Source organism: Somniosus microcephalus, chromosome 2 (assembly GCF_052327205.1).
Source record: "Somniosus microcephalus isolate GS21.2 chromosome 2, FLI_Smic_1.0, whole genome shotgun sequence".
Classification (NCBI taxonomy): Eukaryota; Metazoa; Chordata; class Chondrichthyes; order Squaliformes; family Somniosidae; genus Somniosus; species Somniosus microcephalus.
Genome location: NC_140988.1, coordinates 93,592,811 through 93,609,087, shown reverse-complemented (window position 1 = coordinate 93,609,087; position 16,277 = coordinate 93,592,811). Strand labels below are relative to the sequence as shown.

General features: G+C 44.1%; 1 protein-coding gene across 3 annotated transcripts in view; it reads right to left on the bottom strand.

Annotated features, from left to right (window-relative positions):
• Positions 1 to 16,277, bottom strand: part of smad1 (SMAD family member 1) — a 127,308-nt gene that overhangs the window by 33,148 nt on the left and 77,883 nt on the right. For all 3 annotated transcript variants that reach the window (XM_086011238.1, XM_086011232.1, XM_086011247.1), the window contains exons 4-5: positions 15,326 to 15,448; positions 16 to 237 (exon numbers count right to left, since the gene is read on the bottom strand). In XM_086011238.1, the coding sequence (XP_085867364.1) occupies positions 16 to 237; positions 15,326 to 15,448 (345 nt within the window). The remainder of the gene's footprint in view (positions 1 to 15; positions 238 to 15,325; positions 15,449 to 16,277) is intronic.

Here is a 16,277-nt window from a genome sequence, read left to right as displayed (position 1 = left end):
AAATTGCAAGATTACCTTTGCCAATATGTCTCCTGGTGTTTTCGATGGTCGAATTACGATTCACATTGGACAGAAGCCCGAGGCAGAATCTATTCTTGTTGTTTGAGGGATCAGTAAAACCATCCACTAAGACGCTAGTAGAGGAGGCTTGGAAAGCTTCTCCCACACGGTTATTCAGCTCATAATAGACAATAGAGCACCAGTGTTTTGGTTCCTCATAAGCAACTGGTTGAACATCTGCAAGGGGGAAGTTACCATTAATATTCCTTCTAAATGAACAATTTCAGAGAAAACATTGGGGCAAAATTTGAGTACGCCGTCATATCGCCTTTCAAATGGACAGCAAGTTCGGGATTTCCGCATGTGCTGTGCATGCGCCAAATCCCAAAATTGCGATGTCAAGTTCCTACTTGACAGATCATCCACTCCAACTGTGAAATCCTTATTGCTAGCGCAGAGTTGGGCTAACTGCCCAGTAACTGCGCAGCAATTACGCATGAACATTTTACGGCTGGTGCAAACAGGCGCGGGGTAAGGGGAGTGGGGATATGCAGCAGCTTGAAATATATACCAGTCATGATAAAAATTCTTCAAAATAAATATCTATATTTACCTATCTCCTGATCCCAACACAACTTTGTCAAGAATGAAAAACTGACTTATTTATTAATTTACCGGGGTGAATGAGACTAAAAAATCGTGAATGGGCATCGGAGATTTCTGTTTCCTGATTGGAGCACCACCCCACGTGATCCCAGGTACACTTACGCACACAGTGCACCCCTGGGATCCACGGACCACTACACAGTGCTCAACTGCAGCGAAACAAGCACCAGATAAGTGCAGATTTCTTTCGGAGGTCGGCTGCGTACTCCTTAGCTACGCCGCCAACTGCAATTTCAGGGCCATTATCTCTTAAGCACTTGCACAATTACACTGAATGGATTACATTATGATTGAAGCCACATAAGTCAGCCAATGACTCACTTCATAATTGCTCTCCAAAAGCTGAAGGCAATCAAATATTTTTTGTTCCACTCCTTCTACTGAAGGAATTAAATACTTGCTGGGGTACAATTCTACAGCTATCAGGGATACTCTGGCACCTCACTAGTGGACATTTAATCTGAGCCTAGACATCAAGTGTGAGTAGGCCAAACAATCACTGAGTATGACAGCCAAGATAGATTTTGATTTCATCTGAAGCAGGGTCACTGGCTAGGGATTAGAAGATTGCCAATTGTGCCCTCCTTAATCCAGGGGCACTAAGGTTAATTATAGTTTTCTAACACTCTCTTGCTGAGATCAGCTAATTTAGCACAGACTGGAGATCGAAACCAGTCTGTATGGTTCAGCTACTTAATATGTTAACCAGTTGAGCTATCAAAGAGCCATCTAAATTTAAGCCAAGTCTTTGGTCTCCTGTGTATCAATGAAAACTACAGGAAGGTGGACAATCTGCTTTGAAACTAGTTACAGCCGCATGGTCACCAGCCACTAGGAGCTGACAGGGTAATCAGTCCTCCTGAGGGAAAGCACTTGGCCACTGCTCAGCACCTCCTCAGAACAACATGGTAAAGGTCAGAAATTCACTGAACTTGATCAGAACAAATGCCATTCTGTAATTTCCTCAAAACAATGGTTTATGACTACAAGAAATAGTTTAATCACACTAATTTAACATTTTCTCTGCCCTCAAAGCACTATTATCAATGGCTAAATGTTTGGTTAGAGTGCTGTATACATGGTGGCCAATCCCAGGAACTTAACTACTGTCATTTACAAAGAGAGGCACAAAATGTTTCAAACTTTGGTAGAAAGTTAGCCACAGATAACACATTCTGGGAAGAACCAGATAATTTGCAAAAAGAATTCTAAAACTTGTTTTACTGCTTAAAAATTATGAGCTGAACTTGGGCAAATAAAAGATGACCAAACCACTGCAATTGGCCAGTTTCACTGAATGAATCATGGTTTCCTTCAGATCCCTGAACAGACTTCCTTAAAATTGCCATAAATCGTGAAGGGCAGGTGCTCTTTGTCTTGCAGTTCCCAGAATATGCCAATGCTGGAAATTACTTAACAGCACTGACAGGATGCAGCTTGTTAAAGATGGTCTTTAAACAAGATTTAACTAAAGCCCAAGAGGAACAGCATTTCTAACCACTTAAATCTGGTACTTTCTACTACAGGGGAGTTATTGCATCTTAATTCCAAAAACCCTACTAATCATTTAAACTATAATTATGTATTGGATAGGTTTTAACTTTGACCTTATCTACTACTCAAGACCATCAGCACTCTACCTTGAAGATTTAGATGAGCTTTATCAAACAATCAGAATGAGTCATTTCAGTATCTGCACATTTTCAAGGTCTTTTATCACTAGGTTAAAGCATCACCTTCTAAATCAAATATTGCACAACAGTTCTGAATCCTTCTGCTGGTACCACAATGTGCATGGAATGCAAAATTAAAACCACTGTAGCGACTAAAATGAAAAGCATCCACTTATCTGTGATAGGACACATTAGACAATACAGCAGCAACAGCCTCGAGTTCGATGGGTAATGTCTACAGGAGTGCACATTGTGGGTTTGTGCAATTCCAATATGAAGCCACTTCATTCTGATGCATGCCAAATTTGTAAAATACATAAAATCTTGCACTGGTTCATAGATACCCGAGGGCTACAGTTCATAAAGCTAAAGTTGTCAAGCAAACATCCAGCACAGGATTTTTAATGCTATGAGGAGGATCAATTCAGTCTTCAAAACAATATAGGAGAAACTATTTTTGGCAGCAAAATAAAGCACAGCAATTCAATACTTCTATGGTGGATGCCGCTTAGGAACTTTGGTTTCATAAACTAAACTCCCACATGGCTAAGGACCAGGAATTTTTTTAAAAGGCAGCTAAGTTCTTTACACTGCAATTATACAGACATTCTCCTTTAAGAATCGCAAGATGGTAACTCTTCCACCTAGCAATAACTACACTACGTTTCAAATCTTTTCGCTAGGGGAACAAGTTTTTTTCTGGTTCCGGCAGAGACATAAGGAAACAGCTGCAAATCCCTCCCATTCCTCCAAATTGTGCACACTCAGCTCGCCATCACCTGGAAATCCCTATTAAGAATACAAAGTTGAGGTTCATATTTTTTCCAGACTAAATAATTCAATTAAAAGTAAATTTTGTGAAACCCCCAAAACTTATGTATGGTTTTGTTCACATACTTTAAGTGGAACTATAAGGAATGCAACAAAAAGTGTGTGCCTGGATTGCCAAATTAATCTGTCTCACCTATACTTCAAACTGATTTGTTTATTGGAGGGGTGGTAAGCAAAGAATAAAATGGTTCCAATAAAAGTTTCATGTTAGCGCGGTAGTTATGGTCTAATTAGTCCTATACAGCAGCTTATGTCTTCGCTTTCCTCAGTTATTTTGGAACTGCAGAAATACAAAGGAAAATTCCTTTGTTCCCAGATTATCTATTCCCAAGCAAGCCCAAACCGTATAACGTAAGTGCAGGGCAAGTATCTAAGCATTAAATAACCTACAGGTGTACGGCGGCAAATAACATTTCTCTTCTCTCCTTTACTCGCTTTTTTATTACATCACAATAGAAGCGATGAGTTGGAAGTTCATAGAACCATTTGACAATTAAAAAAAAAATAACTCCCAATTTTTCCTTATACTAGTCCATCTGGCCTCTCGCATTGCACAAGGATACAAGACCAAGTGTACTGGGATTGGGTGGAGGTTAATTGGACCAGGGCACAGACACAATTCATCCTATTTTAAAGTCATACGTCTGTCCTTAGTTTTATATTTCAAAGTATAAAATCCTATGTTTACACGTCGGCCGGCAGCTCCATTTCGGGTAACTCGCAGTCCGGATTTTGGGGGGGGGGGGGGGGGAGAAGAGCCGGGCATGGTGGCCAGAGCGGGAGAAGCAGGCCACCACACGTGGAGCCGGCAACAGCGAGGAGGCCGCGGTGAAGAGGAGGATGGAGCGGCTGAGGGACATCATGCTCCCACTGCCACGGGAAGCCATTGTATTGACTCTGAACGCGGCGCTGTATGTATAGCTGACGCGTCCCTACGGGGAACAAGCATTCCATTGTACTTGTTACATATGGCAAATAAATTTAATCTGATCTGATCTGAATCTGAAAGGAAACTGCCTATGTAAACTTGCCATGCTGCAATTTTACCATCCAGTATGTGGTCGGCACCTCCATTGACGGGAGGGGGGCGGGGGGGGGTGCAATTACAGCACGACACGCTTACATAGGCAGACTGCATTATAAAAGCAGCAATAGAAATTGATAATCAAACAAGTTGGCAGGAAGTGTGCACAGATGCAAGATTTTTAATATATTACCAGTCAATCTCCAGTGGTTTTGTATGCATTAAGTCAGACGATGATCTCTTACTTTTCTTCTCTCCATTTAACTCTTAGTTTGTCCTTTTCTCCTTTCCTTTCAGGTGGAAGGTGATGGGTGGTATGGTGGGGAAAGGAGCCACCAACAGCAGCAGGCTGCATTAGGGGTGGGGACTGCAAGGAAAGTGTGGCCTTCAGTGGCTTCCTTCCCATCTCCTCCCCAAATAACTCATGCTTGACCCCACCCCCTCATTCCCATTGTGTCCCCAGCCCCTTCCCACCATACCCCCATTTCCTCAACCTCTACGCCTTTGAACTAGCTGCTCAACCGTTTATCCCCTGTTCACTCTTGCTCTGCTGTGACTCATTACACCCTTAACCCTCCATCTGCTCCCACTCGCTACCCCCCTCATCCCCCATGGGCAGATGGTGAGAGGCCAAAGGCTACCTCACCCTCAAACCAGTTTCATTCCTGCCCTTCCTTTCCTACCCTACCTTCTTGCTTCCTTCAGAGGCTTTGTTTGCTATCAAAATTCAGCTTTTTAAAAGTGGCAAATCAGAATGAGGAAACTGCCTGTCATTTTCTGTTTTACTCCCCATCATTTCAAAGGTGTAAGAAATTAGAATCTCTCAGGTGGAAGCCATTATCACTGACCTTTTCTAACCATCAACAGAACACATGGGAATTCGCTGGCTTCCAAAATTCAACTTTTTTTTTGAAATGTGAAGTAACATTCATGAGGACACCCGTTCTCTCTCATTTTCTGAAGTTTATGATCACAAGACAAAGGCAATAGTTGTGTAATCACAACACAATTTTTTCTCAGTTGCATTTTGCCTCAGTAAGGCTTTTGAAATTTGCCATTCCATCTTTCTTCAAATAATCTTGAAAAACCGAAGTAGAAACTACTAGAAGCCAAGAGAAAAAATATTCTTCAGTATAGTTAACTGAATGGTCATGATGCATCCTAGGGAATTGGGTACACCACACATGCTCAGACTGTGCAATGAAATTCAGCTGCCAGTGTCACAGCTCTGGGCAAATACATCAACTCGAAGACCAGGTCTTCGAGTAAAAACTTTAAAAAAGTAATTACAAGACATCAAAAAGACAACTAAATTCAATAGATACATTTAATCATGTTGTTGTGAAATGAAACTTTAAAATTTTTTTTTGGTTAAAGCACGGTTTTGAAACTTAGAAATTTAAGTTAGTGAGGGACAAAATGGCAGATGAAAAACATTTTCAGAAAGCATTTTGAGAACTGCAGGGCCCAGTGGCCAGATAACAGTGAAGCATTTACATAAGCATTTCCATTATAAATGCAGATATACACATTTTTAATGGAAAAACTAAACAGTGTGACAAAAATGTGATGCCACTGCTAAGTGGCACAGATAAGAATTGCAAGATTAATATAGTATAGACAGAGATCGACACAGGCATTCTATCAAGTACTAATGCAGCTGCACCTTAATTTTACTTGATACCATCCTCAAATCTACCAACATTTTGAAAGCATTTTCAGTTTGACAGACCACATATACAAACAGGTCTTATTTGGAATTCCTTTTGTTTTTAAACACTGGATTAAGAACCTCATGCATAGGAATCCCTTCCTTGGAATACAGTACTGTATACCATCCTCCATAATCATGTACAATTTTCCCACAGGAAAAGGTCCATCACAAAGTAAAAACAATTTTGCTAAGTGGCAGTTCCCTAGTTGCATCAGAGATCAAATTAGATTTGTTGAACACGTGAGAAAAGCAACATGCCTAAACTTTACGATAGCAAAATACTGCAGATGCTGGAAATCCAAAATAACAACAGCAAACACTGGAAAAACTCAGCAGGCCAGGGCCGCATCCGTGGAGAGAGAAACAGAGAATATGAGAGTAAGCTTGCAGGGAACATAAAAACTGACTGTAAAAGCTTTTATAGATATGTGAAGAGAAAAAGATTGGTGAAGTCAAGCGTAGGTCCCTTGCAGTCAGAATCGGGGGAATTTATAATGGGGAACAAAGAAATGGCAGACCAACTAAATACACATTTTGGTTCTGTCTTCACAAAGGAGGACACAAATAACCTCCCAGAAATACTGGGGAACATAGGGTCTGATGAAAGGGTGGAACTGAAAGAAATCAGTATTTGTAGGGAAATGGTGTTAGGAAAATTGATGGGACTGAAGGCCAATAAATCCCCAGGGCCTGATAATCTACATCCCAGGGTACTTAAGGAAGTGGCCCTAGAAATAGTAGATGCATTGCTGGTCATCTTCCAGAACTCGATAGACTCTGGAACAGTACCCATGGATTGGAGGGTAGCTAATGTTACCCCACTATTCAAAAAAGGTGGCAGAGAAAAAGCAGAGAATTATAGACCGGTAAGCCTGACATCGGTAGTGGGGAAAATGCTAGAGTCCATTATAAAAGATGTAATAGCAGAGCACTTGGAAAGCAGTGACAGGATCGGACAAAGTCAACATGGATTTACAAAAGGTAAATCATGCTTGACTAATCTACTGGAATTTTTTGAGGATGTAACTGGTGAAATAGATAAGGGAGAACCAGTGGATGTGGTGTATTTGGACTTTCAGAAGGCTTTCGATAACGTCCCGCATAAGAGATTAGCGTGCAAAATTAAGGCACATGGGATTGGGGGTAAGGTATTGACTTGGATAGAGAACTGGTTGGCGGACAGAAAGCAAAGAGTTGGAATAAACGGGTCGTTTTCCGAGCGGCAGGCAGTGACTAATGGGGTACCGCAAGGATCGGTCCTAGGACCCCAGCTGTTCACAATATATATTAATGATCTGGACGAGGGAATTGGATGTAATATCTCCAAATTTGCAGACGACACAAAGCTGGGTGGGAGGGTATGCTGCGAGGAGGATGTCATGAAACTCCAGTACGATTTGGACAGGTTAGGTGATTGGACAGAAACATGGCAAATGCACTATAATGTGGATAAATGTGAGGTTATCCACTTTGGTGGCAAAAACAGGAAGGCACATTATTATTTGAATGGCAATAGATTGGGAGAAGGGGAAGTGCAAAGAGGCCTGGGTGTTCTTGTGCACCAGTCACTGAAGGTAAGCATGCAGGTGCAGCAGGCGGTTAAGAAGGCAAATGGTATGTTGGCCTTCGTAGCAAGAGGGTTCGAGTACAGGAACAAGGATGTCTTGCTGCAGTTGTACAGGGCCTTGGTGAGACCGCACCTTGAGTATTGTGTGCAGTTTTGGTCGCCTTATCTGAGGAAGGACGTTCTTGCCATGGAAGGAGTGCAGCGAAGATGCACCAGGCTGATACCTGGGATGGCAGGAATGACATATGAGGAGAGATTGTGTCGATTGGGCTTATGCTCACTGGAGTTTAGAAGATTGAGAGGGGATCTCATCGAAACCTATAAAATTCTGTCAGGCCTGGACAGACTAGATGCAGGAAGGATGTTCCCGATGGTCGGGGAGTCCAGAACCAGGGGTCATAGTCTAAGGATAAGGGGTAGGACAGTTAGGACTGAAATGAGAAGGAATTTCTTCACCCAGAGAGTGGTGAACCTGTGGAACTCTCTGCCACAGAGGGCGGTGGAGGCCAGTTCATTAAATATATTCAAGAAAGAGTTGGATATATTTCTTGAGGCTAAAGGGATCAAGGGATATGGGGAGAAGGCAGGGACAGGGTACTGAATTTGGATGATCAGCCATGATCTCACTGAATGGCGGAGCAGGCTCGAGGGGCCGAATGGCCTACCCCTGCTCCTATCTTCAATGTTTCTATGTTTAACGTTTCAGGTTGATGACCTTTCGTCAGAACTGGAAAAAAGCAGGAAATGGAAAGCAGATTTGGGGGCTGGGAAAAGGAGGAGGGGATGAAAGAACAAAAGGGAAGGTCAGTGATAGGATAGAAAGCAGGAGAGATTGAGAGACATTAAGAGATATTCAAGGCGAGAGGTGGTGGTAATAGACAGGTAAAGGAACAAAGGATGGCTCTAGATGGGGTGTGAGTTGCGCTGGCAGAATGAAGGACAGCTGCCACATGGGAGGGAAGAAAAAAGGGGGCCAAACAAAAATTGTGGATAAAGAAAAAAGAAAATGTGATAGGGGCAGAGGTTATGATCTGAAATTGTTGAACTCTATGTTGAGTCCAGAGGGCTGTAGAGTGCCTAATTGAAAGATGAGGTGTTGTTCCTCGAGCTTATGCTGAGCTTCCGTGGAACAGTGCAAGAGGCCGAGGACGGTGAAGTCTGAGTGGGAATGGAGCGGAGAATTAAAGTGACAGGCCACCGGGAGCTCGGGGTCCCCCTTACGGACTGAACGGAGGTGTTCCGCAAAGCGGTCACCCAATCTGCGTTTGGTCTCCCCAATGTAGAGGAGACCACATCGTGAGCAGCGAATACAGTATACTAAATTGCAAGAAGTACAAGTAAATCGCTGTTTCACCTGGAAGGGGTGTTTGGGACCCTGGACAGTGGGAAGGGGGGGGGAGGTATAAGGGCATGTGTTGCATCTCCTGCGCTTGCACGGGAAGGTGCCGGGCGAAGGGGAAGGGGTGCTGGGGGTGGTTGAGGAGTGGACTAGGGTGTCGCAGAGGGAGCGGTCCCTACGGAATGCTGAAAGGGGAGGTGAGGGGAAGATGTGTTTGGTGGTGGGATCGCGCTGGAGGTGGCGGAAATGGCAGAGGATGATCCGTTGAATGTGGAGGCTGGTGGGGTGAAAGGCGACGACAAGGGGAACTCTATCGTGGTTCCGGGAGGGAGGGGCAGGGGTGAGGGCAGAAGTGCGGGAGATAGAACGGACGCGGTCGAGGGCCGTGTCAACCATAGTAGAGGGGAATCCTCGGTTGAGGAAAAAGGAAGACATTCCGGAAGCACTGGTATGGACGGTGGCATCGTCGGAACAGATGCGGCGGAGACGGGGAAACTGGGAGAATGGAATAGAGTCCTTACAGGAGGCGGGGTGGGAGGAAGTGTAGTCCAGGTAGCTGTGGGAGTCAGTGGGCTTGTAGTGAATGTTTGTCAATAACCTATCCCCAGAGATGGAGACGGAGAAGTCGAGGAAGGGAAGGGAAGAGTCGGAGATGGACCATGTGAAGGTGAGGGAAGGGTGGAAATTGGAAGCAAAGTGAATGAAATTTTCTAGTTCAGGGCGAGTGCAGGAGACGGCACCAATACAGTCATCAATGTACCAGAAAAAGAGGCGAAGGAGGGGACCAGAGTAGGACTGGAACAAAAAGTGTTCCACATATCCCATGAAAAGGCAGGACCCATGCGGGTACCCATAGCAACACCTCTGATTTGGAGGAAATGAGTGGAGTCAAAGGAGAAGTTGTTCAATGTGAGAACAAATTCAGCCAGGCAGAGGAGGGTGGTGGTGGATAGGGACTGATTGGGCCTCTGTTCAAGGAAGAAGCGGAGCGCCCTCAAGCCATCCTGGTGGAGGATGGAGGTGTTAGAGGGATTGTACGTCCAGTGAAAAGGAGGCAGTTGGAGCCGGGAAACTGGAAACTGTTAAAGTGGCGGAGGGCGTCGGATGAGTCGCGGATGTAAGTGGGAAGAGACTGGACAAGGGGAGAAAAAAAGAGTAGAGATGGGAAGAGAAGTTCTGTGGGGTAAGAGCAGACTGAAACGATGGGTCTACCAGGGCAGCCCTGTTTGTGGATCTTGGGAAGGAGGCAGAAGCGGGCTGTGCGGGGTTGGGGAACTATGAGGTTGGTGGCCGTGGGGGGGGGGAAGATCTCCAGAGACGAGGTCAGTGACAGTCTTGGAAACGGTGGCTTGATGTTCGGTAGTGGGGTCATGGTCCAGGTGGAGGTAGGAGGTGGTGTCGGAGAGTTGGCGTTCAGCTTCCGCTAGGTAGAGGTCGGTTCGCCAAACAACAACAGCAACACCCTTGTCAGCAGGTTTAATGACAATGTCGGGGTTGGATCCGAGAGAAAGTTAACTGTTTCTCTCTCCACGGATGCTGCCCTGGCCTGCTGAGTTTTTCCGTTATTATGCCTAAACTTTAACCGGCATAGCTGCTGTCAGTGAGTCAACCTTTGCAGGAGCTCCTATCCCTGCAGATACCTAACAAGTTCAGTAATACTATTGCCATGGTTTAATCTAAATTTCCATAGAACCGAAGACCTGGAAATAAAAACATTTTGCCTACAAAGAGATCAATAATTAAAAGATCTGCATTCCACCTTTGGCATATAGATAACTGACTGAATGGTAATCTGAGCTGGACAAAGATATGTTCAAGTAAGAATCTCAGACATGGTCCAGTTTCTCAGAAGATCACAAGATAATTATGGATGAGGGAGCCCATTCACCCCATCTATCCAGAATGACCCTAAAGTCACCCTATTGCAGCATTCAGTTGGTGCTTTAATGACTGTAGGTTTTTGCTTCCACTACTCTGAATGGAAGTCCATTCCATGTGTTGATAACAGTGTGTGAAGAACTTCCTGATCTCAGTCCTACACTTGCCTGTACTAGTTTAAACCTCTGACCCTTTGTGCTATTCTATTAAATTTAATTTTCCAGATTTACAATCTTGTATATCTCTGGAAGACCACCTTTCAGATGTCTTTCAAGGCTGACAAGCCCACATTTTTCCAGTCTTTCATCATAACTCAGACCTCTAAAGGGGATTAGGCCTGTGGCTCTTCTCTGCAGTACCTCCACTCCTGAAAGGTCCCACGTGTGTCTTGGCAACTAGAAAAGGACAGTACTCAAGGTGCAGTTTCCTGTATAGTTTGATCATAATTTCTGCCGAACTGTATTCTATTGTTTTGGCTATCTGGCTCAACACTCAACTGGCTTTGTTGATTGCTGCTTTGCATTAGTTGGACAATCAGTAACTAGTGGTGTTCCGCAGGGGTCAGTGCTGGGTCCCCAACTCTTTACAATCTATATTAACGATTTGGAGGAGGGGACCGAGTGTAACATATCAAAGTTTGCAGATGATACTAAGATGGGAGGGAAAGTAGTGAGTGAGGAGGACATAAAAAACCTGCAAGGGGACATAGACAGGCTAAGTAAGTGGGCAGAGATTTGGCAGATGGAATACAACACTGGAAAGTGTGAGGTTATGCACTTTGGCAGGAAAAATCGTAGAGCAAGTTATTATCTTAATGGCAAGAAACTGGAAAGTACTGTAGTACAAAGGGATCTGGGGGTCCTGGTGCACGAAACTCAAAAGGTTAGTATGCAGGTGCAGCAAGTGATTAAGAAGGCCAATGGAATGTTGGCTTTCATTGCTAGGGGGATAGAATATAAAAATAGGGAGGTATTGCTTCAGTTGTACAAGGTATTGGTGAGACCGCACCTGGAATACTGCATATAGTTTTGGTGTCCATACTTAAGAAAAGACATACTTGCTCTCGAGTCAGTACAAAGAAGGTTCACTCGGTTAATCCCGGGGGTGAGGGGATGGACATATGAGGAGAGGTTGAGTAGATTGGGACTCTACTCATTGGAGTTCAGAAGAATGAGAGGCGATCTTATTGAAACATATAAGATTGTGAAGGGGTTGGATCGGGTGGATGCGGGGAAGATGTTCCCGATGATGGGTGAAACTAGAACTAGGGGGCATAGTCTTAGAATAAGGGGCTGCTCTTTCAAAACTGAGATGAGGAGGAACTACTTCACTCAGAGGGTGGTAGGTCCATGGAATATGCTGCCCCAAAAAGCTGTAGAAGCTACATCATTACATAAATTTAAAACAGAAATAGACAGTTTCCTAGAAGTAAAGGGAATTAAGGGTTACGGGGAGCGGGCAGGAATTTGGATATGAGTCTAGGTTCAGTAGCGGAGCGGGCCCAGGGACCGTGTAGCCTGATCCTGCTCCTATTTCGTCTGTCTAATTCTGTTAGATTCAGGAGATGGTTCTGTGATAGTGGATTGGCGGTTAGGATCAGATCAGCCATGATCTTATTGAATGGCGGAGCAGGCTCGAGGGGCCGATTGGCCTACTCCTGCTCCTATTTCTTATGTTCTTATGTTCTTGAGCGCAGAGCCTACCAAGGCTCCCAAGTCTTTTTCAACTTGATCTGAGCCATTACAACACCATTCACGGAGTATGTGTGTGGCCCATTTTAAATTCCTATGTGTAGTACTTTACATTCTGCTCCTCACAATGACATTCAGGGATAGAAGCCTGCCGCCCCCAATCTGGCCTACATGCGACTCCAGGTACACATTTCATGGTTAACACTTAATGATCTCCGAAGTGGTCTAGCAAGCCACTCACTGCAAACATTGCTACAAAGTCCAAAAATGAGAAAATAAATTGGCCTAACAATAATCCACACATCTTTTTTGAGGACAAGACTTAGGCAATCTCAGCCCAGTTAACACTGTAAAGTCCTCCTCACAAACATCTAGGGAGTGGTGCACAAGTTGGGAGCGCTGTCTCACAAATTAGTCAAAGAACAGGCCAATGTTGCCATACTCTCAGAATCACAACTATTATCCAACACTCCTGACCACTCCAGGGTGTATCCTATGCCCACCAGCAGGATAGGTCTACTAGAGGTGGGGGCACAGTGGCATACAGTGGGATGGGAGTGGCCCTGGAGTCCTCAACATTCACTCCAGACCTCAAAGTCTTATAGCTTCAGGTCAAATAAGGCCAAGAAAACCTCCTGCTCACCATGCATTTCTTTCCTCCTCCCCCCTCACCTGATGAATCAGTGCTCCAACCAAGTGATGCATCACTTGGAGGAAGCACGCAGGGAATCAAGGACACAATGTATCCTGAATGGGGGACTTCAACGCCTGTGCATAGCTCAGTAGTACCAAGCTGGCCAAGTCCAGAAGGACATAGCTGCTAGATTGGACCTCCATCAAGTGGCGAGGGAACCAGCAGGGGAAGTAACCCACTTGACCTTGTCCTCATTAACCTACATGTCCAGGATAGTATTAGTAAGAGTGACCGTTGCACAATTGTTGTGAAGGCAAAGTCTCATCCACAGTGAGGACACGCTCCATCGTGTTGTGTGGCGCTACCGCCAATTAAAATCTAATCCAGCCAATTACTGCTCTATGAGCCTCCTACCAATCAATCAGTAAAGTGAGAGAAGGAATCATCAATAGTACGATCAAGCGACACTTGCTCACCAGCGTACAATCTGGATACTGCCAGAACCACTCACCTCCAGACCGCATCACAGATTTGTCCCAGATATGGACACGAGAGCTGAATGCCAGAGAGTTGAGAGCAACTACCCTCAATATTAAGGCAGCATTAAAGCAAGTGTGGCACCAAGGAGCCTAGCAAACCTGAAGTTAATAGAGGTCAAAGGAAAACACACCAGTGGCTGGAGTCAGTTGTCAAAAGGACAATCGCCACAGCCTCAGGACACTAAAGGACCATCCTGTTGTCAAAGCCAGGGGTGGGGCTGTTCACTGAGATTTCAGTGCTCAGTTCCATTCACAAGTCCTCCAGTAATTAAGTATGCCATGCCAGTTTACAGTAGCATTTGGACAACATCCAAGCTTGGACTGACAAGAGGCAGGTAACATCAATACCATGCAAATGTCCAGTGATGACCACCTCTAACAAAAGAAAGCCCAACCATCTTCCCCTGATCTTCAACAGCATCATCACCGTGTCCCCCAACATCAAAACCTTGGGAGTTACCATTGACTAGCCATTTCAACACTGGCAGCAAGAGCAAGGCAGAGGCTGGGTACGAGTGGCTCTTCTGGCCCCTCAAAGCCTCTCTACCATCTATTCGGCTCAAGTCAGGAGAGTGTGATGAATACTCTCCACTCGCACGAATGGGTGCAGTTACAACGCCATTCGAGAGGCGCATCATCCAGAACAGAGCAGTTCATTTTATCTCAACTCCTGCCACCAAACTCAGAATCCATCTCGTCATCACTAGCACACGGTGTCAGCAGTATGTATGATCTATAGGATAACTGCAACTAGCCAAGCTTAATTCAACAGCATCCTCTCCCATGACCTCTACTACCAAAAAGGACAAGAGCAGCAATGTTGTGGGAACACTATCACCTCCAAGTTGTATATTATCCTGGCTTGGCCATATATTCCCTCATTGTCGCTGGGTCAATATCCTGGAATTTCACACAACACTATTATAGGAGCATCATCACCACAAGGACTACAGCGGTTCAAGGAGAAGGAACACCACCACCTTCTCAGGGCAACAAATGTGGTCTTTCCAGCATCACCCACATCCCAAGAACAAACATTAAAAAAATACATTAATTAGGGATGAGCAGTAATCAGACTAATGAATTTTCTAGCTCAACACAAATACAACATTATATGGTCAATTTGCCAACCTCAACCAAATGCCCATTCTTCATGTGTGACTCTAGAGAGGGAGCATCAGCAGGATGGGAATGGGTGAAAAGTCAAACCCAATCCAGCCCTCTTCTGCATACTTTTGAGTGCAAGTCACTGGATCAACAGTAGAACTCCTGGCTGATACTCTCCCTCACTCTAGCTCAGGGACACTGGTCAACTGGAGTGGCCCCAGTGCTGTCCTAGCGGAGATCAGCCCAGACTAGGAATCAAAAATGATTCTGGTCTTTTTGGCTCAATACCACACTGCAATATGCCTTTACCCACCATGTCAGAGTCAAATTACAGTATCCAGAGAAAATATTTTGATGCATCATCTCAAAAAAAATAAAAAAAAATAAATAAATAAAAATTAAGCTTTTCATCTCGCAACATTCACTAAATACACATTTAAAGAAAAACTGGATGAATGAAGATGCCATTTTAAAATCTCTGGCAGATTACTGAAGGACCTTCAGTTCAAGATAGTCCCAAACTGATTCACATCTCGTTAATATGTACAGCCAAAAGGTATTTGCAACCACCATATCAGTCAGCCACCTATATTCATAATTGCCTCATCAACCTTTCTAATGCACACTTTTAATATACTTGTAAAACAGTTCCCACACTTTACCTGGTCTGTTGGTTATATTTGGTGGTATTGTGGGTACAAGAACATTTGATGTATCCATGGGCTGTGAGCCATCTTGCGTCATCTGATCATCTGGAGGCATATATGCAGGAGGAGGGGTATCGGCTGTAGATAGACAACAAAATTACAACCATATACAGTGATTGTTAAGAACTAATAGCGACATACTTGCATTGATTTGGAACTAACAGTAAGTGTGACGGTGCATAATTCAGAAAATATTCAACTTTAGCACATGGAAGTATTAATAATTCCATATAAAAGGCTGCTACTTAAACTTAAGGTGGTGGGGATTCTGGATAAAGCTGGAGAAGGATATATAAATTGGTTTAAAGGATAGAAAGCAGTGATTAAGTGGAGTGAGGTTTGTGTGGACGGGGGGGGGGGGGGGGGGGGGGGGGAGAAGGATTATTGAGTGGAGTGTTGTAAGGCTCAGACGTGGGACCCACCAGTGGGTCTAATATAGTGACTTGGATTTAGAACTTCAGTGCTAACCAGTCAAATTTGCAGATGATACCAAGCTGGGTGGCAGAGTAGGTGATTCCGAGGAGGTAGCCAGTGACCTACTAAAATGCGTTACATAAAATATTTAAGTGAGCAGAACAAAGTCAGTTGAAATTTAATACTGAAAAGTGTAAATTGGGAGGACAATGTTGACATAAGTATATTATGAATGTGATTGAAATTGCTAAGTTTGAAGTTAAAAGTTTTCCAGATATTATTAGACTTGGGTGTTAACATGTGCAATCACTGAAAAGCAGCACTGGTCTGTTTCTGTGCTGTAGATTCTATGTATAGACAAAACCCTAGTGTCAGAGTACTGTGTTTTGAGAAATGAGAAACTTAGACTTTTCAGCCTTGAATGAAGACAACAGATAGGGGACTTCAGGAGGTATACAAGATACTGAATGGGAAAAAGCAAATTCAGCACTCT